The 11271-nt window shown below is 40.3% G+C and overlaps 1 protein-coding gene across 1 annotated transcript in view; it reads right to left on the bottom strand.

The window, feature by feature from the left end:
* Window positions 1-1448: 1448 nt before the first annotated feature.
* ARHGAP19 (Rho GTPase activating protein 19) overlaps window positions 1449-11271 on the bottom strand; it is a 53698-nt gene continuing 43875 nt past the window's right edge. Inside the window, exons 9-11 of the mRNA XM_061210860.1 lie at window positions 7989-8099; window positions 7372-7450; window positions 1449-3160 (exon numbers count right to left, since the gene is read on the bottom strand). Of these exons, the coding sequence (XP_061066843.1) occupies window positions 3156-3160; window positions 7372-7450; window positions 7989-8099 (195 nt within the window). The 3' untranslated portion in view covers window positions 1449-3155. The remainder of the gene's footprint in view (window positions 3161-7371; window positions 7451-7988; window positions 8100-11271) is intronic.

The raw sequence follows: 11271 nt of genomic DNA, 5'->3' as shown, positions 1-11271 counted from the left end.
TATCCTAACATAGGTTTCTGTGAGAAAAGCTGAACAGAAACACTGCTGTTCCAGAGGAGAGAACGGCCCTGCTCTGACACTCTGGAACCACTGGTTTTCTTACAAGCCAGCAAAACAGCCACCTCTGGAACACCCAGTGGTCAGCGCAGTTAACCCTATACTACTCCATTTCCCAAGGGTACCCCCTCGTCATTCCTAACTCTGGAAAGACATTCAGGGTAATGAGCTTGTGGAGGATCAACTGCAGATTCAGTTATGATTCATTAGATACCACCTCCTTTAATATGTTTTGGCACTCAGGTACAATCAGTATCACTTAATCCTCTTTCACTGCTGCAATGGAGCCGTTCAAACCAGATTCATTGGTCCCAGTGCAAAAGTCCACCATTGTAAAAGGTTAGAAACTCCAGTGCCCATGGTTTTCACTGATTCAACCAGTATAGCTCACCCAGTACAGATCTGAATCAAGGAAGTGGTCTGCATTTTTTATGCTTGAGCCCTCTGGCATAAATACACTGCCCCATATTGATATCACATCAAAACCCATTGCAACTGACCCCAGAAAGAAATGAAATTTTAAAAGCAACAAGAGGCATTTCCAAAGAGATTGTTTCAACACAAAAAATAAACATAGAAAACAGATTTTTAAAATATTATAGATTTTAAAAATTGTTAAATACTGGCTCAAAAATATCTGCCCACCAAGTCAGAAGGGCAACAGTACCCTTCTGTAGCAAATGCTGAAGGGTTTTTGTTTTTGCAAAGATTCCACAGGATTAGAACAGTTATATATTATAAGGCAGAAGGTTACGCTGTTTATTTCTCAAATTTGGATTCCAACTAGTTCACAGCTTCTGTTAAAAAAGAAAAAAGAAGGAAAAGATCTATCATACCCTTACAGCAAGGGAAATCATATTTAATAAATACTTTAATGAAACACACATACCCAAATACACAAATAAACTGCCCAAGGGGGCAAGCTATATAAAAGCATGTGACAGACATCTCTCACCACCCCAGCCCCGGAACACGAGCCTCGATTACCAGTTGCATTCAACCAAAGAAAGTCTCCTAAATCTCAGCTACCTCCCTTAAATAGAACCACAGAACAAACTCGATGACAAGGAGGTATCAGGTCACTGCTCTGCTCTCTCCACCTATGCCAGACCATGTTTAACAGACCACACCACTACGGAATGAGCCACTTAGACAAATAAAGAAAGCAAGTATCAAGTTAAGGGAGAACACACTTTAGCCAAACACACTTTTGGTCATACCAAAAGGGGTCTCTGTTTGAACTCACTGACAGCTGGTGCAAGGAATTTTATAACAAAAAAGTCAAATAGAAGAACCCTACACAAAGGAACTTGCAAATAAGTATTTTTAAGAATGATATAAAACTGCTCTAGAGAAAGGGGCTTCTGAGCAGTTTTATACTCCTAACCATCTATTGTTCACAATCTATCAAGTTGGACAGCCAAATTTTACATTTTTCTCTACTACTGCTGTTATAGCAGCAGAAGAAACAGAAAATATGGAAGCCAGGACTGACATCCGGATGCAAAACCAAACTGTGCTCCCCAGAGTCATCTTTTGTTTCAGCAACAACACAGCATTTCAACTGTTTAAAAATAGGTCAGCAAGTCATGGTTTGCTGGGCAACTGCCCCCCCCCGCCCCCGCTGAGGCCTGACTCAGTTCCGGCACACAGGGTGAGAAAGGTTACACACCTAACAGAGCAGGCACAGACTAACACTCTCACCTGCCCCTGCTACTCTCTGGGCAGTGAGTTCCCACACTAGATCAGAGCCATCCCAATGCTCACCTCAGACACATGTGAACATCCCAACCCAGTCAAAGCTCCAGCCCATCTCCAAACTGCTCCCCATGCCCATCGTGACAAGGAGAGGGGTGGGCCAGCAGCCGCCCTTGAACATGGGTGATAAAAAACAACTGCTTCCAAATAAGGGCATTCTCTCCTTTAAATCTCTCAGCCCCATGGAGACTGATGCTCACTTCCTCCCTCTGACTCCAGCTGGCTCTCAGGAGACGGTCCAGCCTGCACACCTGATCCCTTAGAAGGATGCAATATAATCCCACCCATCAAGAGTTGTCCTGGCCATAAAGCCAGCCCCATCCTAGTCCCTCTCCAGAGCTTCCACTACATACAGGAGTTTCAGCAAGCCTCAAGTGAGCTGTTGGTGACACTCCTTGAGTCCCAGTGATTTGTCACAGAAGTACTGGCACCACACTGGCACCAGAGGTGTTTTAGGCGAGAGGAAACTGAATGAAGGAAAGGAGTTCAGCAACCACACAACCATTTTGACATCACTGAGGAAAGGGGAAGGGAGGAAAGGAGAGAGAATGGAGGGAGGGAAGAAGGGCCACAGTTTAATATTATTTGTTTAAATATTGTATCATTCTGAATTCTCCTTTTTTGATACTGCAGGCCAAATACCTACAATCTCAGGCCCAAGAAATAATAAAAAATTTCCAGGAAAGCTATAAATTCTTTGGACACAAATAGGTATTGAGGAGTAAAGCCTCATAAGATAAAGAGCTTTCCCAAAGCTTAAGGTGAAAAAGAGAGGAAAGACATCTGGCTTAGAGCCCACTTTGATTTTTTACCTTTTAAAATACACAAACAACAAATAAAGAAGAAACAGTAACCAAAATATCCCCCAAAACTATCAAAATAGAGAAAAGCCCAAGCTATCAGTTAAAAATAACATCAATCCACCAGGATTGACAGCACTTTTTAAAAACATCACTGGCAGTTGAGCACAGATTTCAAATGTTTTAAAAATAGAATCTGCCTAAACAAATACGTGGAATGAGCACAGGAGTCTGCCTGGTTCTACTCATCTACTGTGCTGTCTAGGCTGATTTGGCTGGTTAGTGGTTTCCCCATAACATTTTTTTTAAAAGAGAGAGAGAGTCGCTAGCACTGGTTCAGCAGGCAGAGTCCGTAGATGTCACCCACTGAGTGGGGTTAGAGGCGTCAGTCAAGTCACAGGATTAGTTGGCTTTCACAATTCAACATGCAGCAAGCAAGCTGCAAGTCCAAGCTTCTCTGTGAGCGGTAATGGCACCTGGCCCACAAAAGAGAAAATTCTGGGTGGACAACAGGAAACCTCTGGATCCTTCAGAGGAATCCTAGGCTGAAAGAGAAAAAGGAGCATTAAACACATTTATAAATATTTATTTTTGCAAACATTCCACCCAAAAGCTAGAGAAATCTATACTTATTATTTTCTATAAACTGAGGGAGAATTGCTTACTCTCTACCAAGTAAACATCACTTTGTCCTCTTGCTCTAATCTCAGTTCATTAAATCATCTTAATGGCAGTAACAGCTACCTTTACTAAGTGCATATTTTGTGCCAGGTGTTGCTCTGAGTTCTTTATGTATATTGCCTCATTTACCCTCACAACAACCTGGGCATGAGGTAATGCTCTTGCTATTTTACAGGTGAAGAATGTGAAGCCTACACCAATAAACTTGCCCTAAGATATACAGCTATTAAGGCTGGGAACTGAGGTTAAGAATCCGCCTGCCAATGCAGGGGACACGGGTTCGAGCCTTGGTCCGGGAAGATCCCACATGCCACGGAGCAACTAAGCCCGTGCGCCACAACTACTAAGCCTGCACTCTAGAGCCCGCGAGCCACAACTACTGAGCCCACGTGCCACAACTACTGAAGCCCGTGTGCCTAGAGCCCGTGCTCTGCAACATGAGAAGCCCACGCACCACAATGAAGAATAGCCCCCGCTCGCCGCAACTAGAGAAAGCCCGCGCACAGCAACAAAGACCCAACACAGACAAAAATAAAAACAAATAAATAAATTAATTAAAAAATAATTTTTTTTTAATTAAAAAAAAAAGGCTGGGAACTGAACGCAAGCCTAACTGAATGCAAAGCTCATGTTCTTACCACCACTACACCACTCACCAGCGAATGTTTACTAAATGCCTACTAGATGCAAGGCAGTCATTACTGGGGGGAAGAGAAGAAGACGGGGGCCATGAATATATTAAGTCTGGTCTTTGTCTTCCAGAAGAGAAACTAGCTACAGAGATAAGACAATACATGTGAAGCAAGTATCTATGATAAATCACGTTAAATGTCAACATTTTAGCAATGTCAATAAGAGTCCAAAGGAAAAGGTATATCTGTCTGGGTTAGCCAAAGGTTTTGAAGAGGAGGTAGGGTTTAGGCTGGGCTTTGAACAATGGGTAAGATTCTGACTGCTGAAAATAATGCCCATTAATAAGTAGGTGCTGAATCAGCAGTTCTCATCAGGGAGTGATTTTGCCCCCTCCCATGAAGGGGACATTTAGCAATGTCTGGAGGCATTTTTGGTTGTCACAACTGGGGGAAGGGTGCTACTGGCATCTAGTGGGTAGAGACCAGGGATGCTAAATATCATGCTAAATATCATAAGAATTATCTGACCTAAAATGTCGATAGTGCCAATTGAGAAACCCCATGAGAAATAAATGTCTTTGGGAGCACACTATTGATGATAATAAAATTGCATTATCTTCTTCAAAAAATACTTGTTCCTGGGCTTCCCTGGTGGCGCAGTGGTTGAGAATCCGCCTGCCAATGCAGGGGACACGGGTTCGATCCCTGGTCCAGGAAGATCCCACATGCCGCGGAGCAACTAACCACAACTACTGAGCCTGCGCTCTAGAGCCCATGAGCCATAACTACTGAGCCCACGTACTGCAACTACTAAAGCCCGCGTGCCTAGAGCCCGTGCTCTGCAACAAGAGAAGCCACCACAATGAGAAGCCCACGCACCACAACGAAGAGTAGCCCCCGCTTGCCGCAATTAGAGAAAGCCCGTGCACAGCAAGGAAGACCCAACACAGCCAAAAATAAATAAATTAAATAAATAAATTTTAAAAAAATACTTGTTCCTTTTATAAAATCACCATCAAAAAAATCTTGGCTTGTATTCTTTATGTAAAACAAATAGATGGCAGGCACTTGGATCTGTGGGCTTGGAGACTGAACAGAGTTCAGATCTGGAGGTGCAGGCTTGGGAGCAGGTATCAAACAGAGAACAGAACTGAGCTGCAGAAGGAGACCAAACTGCTAAGAGGGGGAAAAGCAAGAGCAGGAACAAGCAGAGAATTTAAGACAGAGCACTGAAAAACATGAAGAGGTGGAGGGGGGAGGCAGACGATAGTAAAGCACTGCAGAGATGGAAAAAATTAAAGAGGAAGGAGGAGAAGGAGAATAGTGTGAAGTCATGACAGCCACAGGTGTTCCCAGTTAGAGGAAGTGAGCAGGGAGAGGGTAATGTGAAAATGCCACTGCTTAATCCCGTGGGAGGTCATTCATTATCTGTGGGCCTCCACTTTTCTGAATCACTAACATTTTTAAGAATCTTATAAAAACTATATAATCTCTCCTCCAGAAAAATGTACACATGCACCTACACATAAAATTCCATCAACAATACCAGGAACTTTATTAGAGCCCTTAGGAAGTCCACAGTTAACAGGAAGAATCCTTGCTCTAAAACTTCTTGGTAAAATATTAAACTGACTTTTTTTTTTTTTTTTTTGGCTGCGTTGGGTCTTTGTTGCTGCGCGCGGGCTTTCTCTAGTTGCAAGCAAGCAGCGGCTACTCTTTGTTGCATTGCGCAGGCTTCTCATTGCGTTGACTTGTTGCAGAGCATGGGCTCTAGGCGCACGGGCTCAGTAGTTGTGGCACGCAGGCTCAGTAGTTGTGGCGCACGGGCTTAGTTGCTCCGCGGCATGTGGGATCTTCCCGGACCAGGGCTCAAGCCCGTGTTCCCTGCATTGGCAGGCGGATTCTCAACCACTGCACCACCAGGGAAGTCCTGACTTATTTTTTTAACGCATTTCTTTCTTCCAAAAGTAGAGCTGTCGACATAGAAAGACATTTCTTGATTATCTTCAAAAATGAAAGCAAGAAAAGGTGTAACTGATACAAACAACGTATCCTTCAAAAATAACTTATGCTGGGACTTCCCTGGTGGTTCAGTGGTTAAGAATCTGCCTGCCAATGCAGGAGACACAGATTTGAGCCCTGGTCCGGGAAGATCCCACATGCCGCAGAGCAACTAGGCCTGTGCGCCACAACTACTAAGCCCGTGTGCCTAGAGCCCATGCTCCGCAACAAGAGAAGCCACCGCAATGAGAAGCCCACGCACTGCAATGAACACCCAATGCAGCCAAAAATAAAAATAATAAAAATAACTTATGCTTGGTTTTGACTTATGAAGATACAGGTAGAAATATTTAGACACACAGAATCCAAACACCAAACTTGCCTCAATCAGACAGCCCAGCCTAGAAGCCAAAGGCAACAAGGAAAGAAAAGAGAGTTCAGATAATTCATTCAAGGATAAGTAAGAAGACCATATGAAATCTAACTTCCTAGAAAATAATAAAGATTTATCTATAAGGATTGGGTTTGTGTTATCTTTCTATTGCTGATGTCTCAAATAGTAATTATGCTCATATCTCTGGTAAAATGAGCATATCAGACCAGAGATCGCTTCATCTGCAACACAAGCCTTATAAAACAAGACCTAGCCTCACCCAGTTTTCTTCAGTAACAATTACTACTATTTGTTAATGCTTTAACAATCACAATGTGTTTCCAAAACATAATTTCAATTGAGCCTCATAAGAAATCTGGGAAGTAGATATAACTATTATTCCCATTTGCGGAGGAAGAAGTAGGCTGAGAATGAGTGGTTTTCCCAGGCCAGAGGAATGATGCCTCAAATTAGGTCTAACTACAAATCCCCTGGCCTTTCCTCAGAGGAAAGTACAGCAGCCACTGCACTTCACCAACTGAGCCTCCGACAATCAGCAGTCCCAGCACTAAATAATCCTTTTTACCCTAAAAATCCTCAAAAACATGTTGTATGATATGATTTCCAGGGTCCTTCAGCATGAGCTGTTTATCTGGAAAGCTTTATTGAATAAACAAAGCTAAAGTCTGCGCAGAAAAGGAACATAACTATTCCAGGTTTACTGAACATCTTCTCAGCACTCCTGTACTTGGTTTCACAAGTTAGTTTACACTTGCTTTTAATTTGCTTAACAAGTATTCTTAAGATATTTCTCACGTGTCACATCTGTCCAAGAATGCAGAGACCGTGTGGGTCTGTGTTCACAGCTCTGCCCCTCAGCACCTGGGACAGTGCTGAGTAGTTGCTCAATAACCATCTGCTAAATGAACTCAAGGGCAGGACCCAGCCTTATAATTTTTACATCTCTTCTGACTACAACCATACCACACTGGGAATTCAAAAAATGCTATTGACTAGATACAGAAAGGAACTACATTCATAAGACACACAGAGTAAGTACAATTAGTACCTTTTTTCCCCTCTTTCTTCCCCTCAGACCATTTCAGTCTTGTTGGTGTCATCATGACAGATGGAGAGCCAGAAAATAACTGTAACAAGAAAATTTTATAGTGGCTTAAATGTCCTAATGTCATTCCTATAGACAGACTTTACTAACAGAGGAATTATTTACTTGTTCAATTTCAATATGAAGAGTTTTACCAACGTATTTAGATCTCATTAATCTTAACTGTTTTATTGCTGGCTTAATGAAGTAACCACTCCTGGGAAAACTTGAAGGACTACTCCACACGTACTGCAGTGCCGAGCAGGCCTGGCTCAAATGTCACCCACCCTGTGGAGTCTCCCAGTAAGAACTGCTCCCTCCAGCACTTTGTGTGTGGAGCTATTTCACTGCATTTGTCATTTCTGCTTATGACTGGCTATATCTTCCTTGAACTCAAAGTGTTCGTTGAATGAATCAATGAAAACCTACAGAAAGAAGTCAGCATAAATGAAAAGACTGGGGAAAAGGCATAGTTGAATATGGCCCAAAGAAACACAGTAAAACAGACGACAGTATATTAATTTTCTTCTTTTCTACAAATGAACACATACAAAGAGAAAGTGCAAAGAATAGTATCTTACTAAATTCATATTTTCTTTGCTGGTTCTCTTCAATTCATCAGTGGCTACAGATTCTGGAGTAGGGTACTTGTTTTTCTTTTCTGACATCATCTGATTTCCCAGGACCTTCCGCTGATTTAGGAAGAGAAAATATTTGATTTATAAACATCTATAATATCTATATTATAATTATACTGGTCTTCAAAACTATAGTTTCTTAGGTTAAAAAAAATCTCAGCTCCTTGATAAATTCCCCCAGGCATCTTATACAAGAGAGGTCAAAGCAAGTTACTAAAAAACCTGAGATCACTGCCTTTCTTTAGGTGATCACTGTTCCTCTTTAAACCAATTAAAGGGCTGCAATGTTAAAAGCAACTTTATAGTTGATTTAAACCAACTAATACAGGCCAATTACAGTGCTTCTGAGGCCATAAAAGAAACACCAGTTACCTACCAGTATAATTTTTTCCCTAAAGACATATTGTCTCTGGCACCTTTTAAGAGTCCCCTCCTCCCCTCCCCACTAAAAGACACTTACACTGGGTCCACTCTAAGATTTTGCTTCCCTGTCATGTCCTCCTCACACAGGATTGGAAAATTTGCAGAAATTCTCTAAGAGTTTCTAGTATAGCCATAAAAGGGTACGGGCCTTCTTAAAAGGGTCCATGACTATACTGATATTCAGAGCAAGACTAAAAGCCCTTTCATCTCTGAACAGCTTAAAAGCTAATGTAACCTACTGTAACAGTTGACAGTGACAATTCTACCATCTTTGAAGAAATCTTTCTTTTTTCTCCTTAGAGAATAAATTTGAATTCCAAAAAAAAGAACATATCAAAACTAGAACATTAAACTTTATAATATAAATATTAGTAGGAATATTCTGTAATAAATCATTTACATGAGATGAATTTTGGAGGAAAAAAAGTCTAGCCAAAAAAAAAGTATCAAAGCAGGATAGAAATCAAATAGCTAAAACACAGAAGTGCTAGAAAAATAAGGCCAGTACATCTTCCTTTCAGAAGTCAGATATCACCTCAGTGTAGGCTGAACTGGGGATACCAGGAGCCACAGGACTAGCTATAAAAGCTAAAATTCAGCTTCCAGTGAATTTTTTAACAGACATTTCATTACTCCTTTGCTATCGAGCAGAAACCTTCATCTATTATTAGCTTGAAAGTCTCTTCATTTATAATGAAAACAGTTTACCCTTCTGTCCTAAAAAACTTGCTAACATTGTGTTTAAAATTATTTTTCTAAAATGTTTTCTCCTGATACAATTATAAACTCTTTTATAACTCTAAAGTTCTAAATGCTCTCTCAGTAAAGAAGAGGGCAGCTGCCAAGAGGATACTATATTTTTACATTTCAAGCAATAATTAGCAACATTTCTAGAACCAACTGCAGGAGAAGAGCTCACTATGAAGAGAAAACTATACCCATCTAACTTCAGTTAAAGAAACATGTTTGACTAACACACAGAGAAACACTTATTGGACTGTAACTTTTGTTACCAATCATCTCTATGACAGGAAGTCAGAGGGAATGACAGACTTCCAAGTAAAATGAACCAAGGATGCTCATTTTACTTGCCACGTCTAAGCAGGTGAATACACTTTTGGGGTTCTAGCAAAGGGAATTTTTTAAAATTATGGTAAAATATACATAACATAAAATTTATCATTTTAACCATTTTCAGGTGTACAGTTCAGTAGTGTAAAGTACAGTCATATTGTTGTGCAACCATCACCACATCCCAGAAATTTTTCATCTTCCCAAACAGAAACTCTGTACCCATTAAACAATAATCCCAATTCCCCCCAGACCCTTAGTCCCTGACAACCACCATTCTACTTTGTTTCTATGGATTTGACTACTGTAGGTACCTCATATAAGTGGAATAATACAATATTTGTTCTTTTGTGACTGGCTTATTTCACTTAGCATGATGTTTTCAAGTTTAATCTATGTTGTAGCATGTGTCGGAACTTCCTTCTTTTTTAAGGCTGAGTACTGTTCCATTGTTCATATATACCACATTTTGTTTATCCATTTATCCATCAACGAACACTTGAGTGGCTTTCGCCTTTTGATTGTAAATAATGCCACTACAAACATGTATACAAATATCTGTTCATATCCCTACTTGGAATTGCTTGATCATATGCTAGTTCTATTTTTAGTTTTTGAGGAACCGCCATACTGTTTTCCATAGTGGTTGCACCATTTTACGTTCCCACCAACAGTACACAAGGGTTCCAATTTCTCCACATCCTGACCTTGCTATTTTCTGTTTTGTTGATAATAGCCATCCTAGTGAGTGTGAATTGTTATCTCATTGTGGTTTTCATTTGCAGTTCCTTAATGATAAGGGATATTGAGCGTTTTTTTTATCTTCTTCAGAAAAATGCCTATTTAAATCCTTTGCCTTTTTTTTTTTTCTTTTTGGCCATGCTGTGCAGCATGTGGGATCTTAGTTCCCTGACCAGAGATCAAACCCATGTCCCCTGCAGTGGAAGCGTGGAGTCTTAACCACTGGACCGCCAGGGCAGTCCCTGCCCATTTTTTAATATGGATTGATTTTCTTTGCTGTTGTTGTAAGAGTTCTTTTTATATTCTGGATGTTAACTGCTCATAAGATATATATTCTGCAAATATTTCCTCCCATTCTGTGGGTTGCTTTTTCACTCTGTTTGATGTCAAACAAACCTAATGTCCCAAGGCTATTGGCCCCAGTGGATAGGATTGAGTGAATTCTAAACTGCTATTAATGATAATAACTACAACCAAAATTAGAGCAAGATAAAGTTGCAACTGCTAACAACTACAGTTTAAAAAAAAATACACATATATATATATTACAAGGTATTTTTTTTTTAAGAGCACAACTTTTAAGCAAAGATCTCCTTAATGTTGCTGGATTTATAAATTTTAATAATGTTAAACAATTTTAAAAAGAAAACCTGTAGAACACAGAACAGTGCTAATCTCTCTCCAGGTTAACTAGATAGGACCTTGCCTTTGTTTATGCCTGGAAATTTGAACCCCATAATCAGCTATCTACTGCCACCTGCTGGCAATATCCCTTAACTACAAGTTCAGATCATCAATGAAGACTCAAGTAAATTGAACCTACAGACAGCAATGGTAGCAACAGCACAGAAGTACATATTGCATTTGTTTTAAAAACAAGATTTTTAATGAATCTGAGACAAAGGAAGAGAACAAAACAACTGATCAAAATATTAAGCTCACAAAAATTTGAGTTACCTAAAACTCACTAGCCTACTAGAAAAATCCATTT

Source organism: Eubalaena glacialis, chromosome 1, assembly GCF_028564815.1.
Source record: "Eubalaena glacialis isolate mEubGla1 chromosome 1, mEubGla1.1.hap2.+ XY, whole genome shotgun sequence".
Taxonomy (NCBI): Eukaryota; Metazoa; Chordata; class Mammalia; order Artiodactyla; family Balaenidae; genus Eubalaena; species Eubalaena glacialis.
This window is presented reverse-complemented; position numbering and strand designations above follow the sequence as displayed.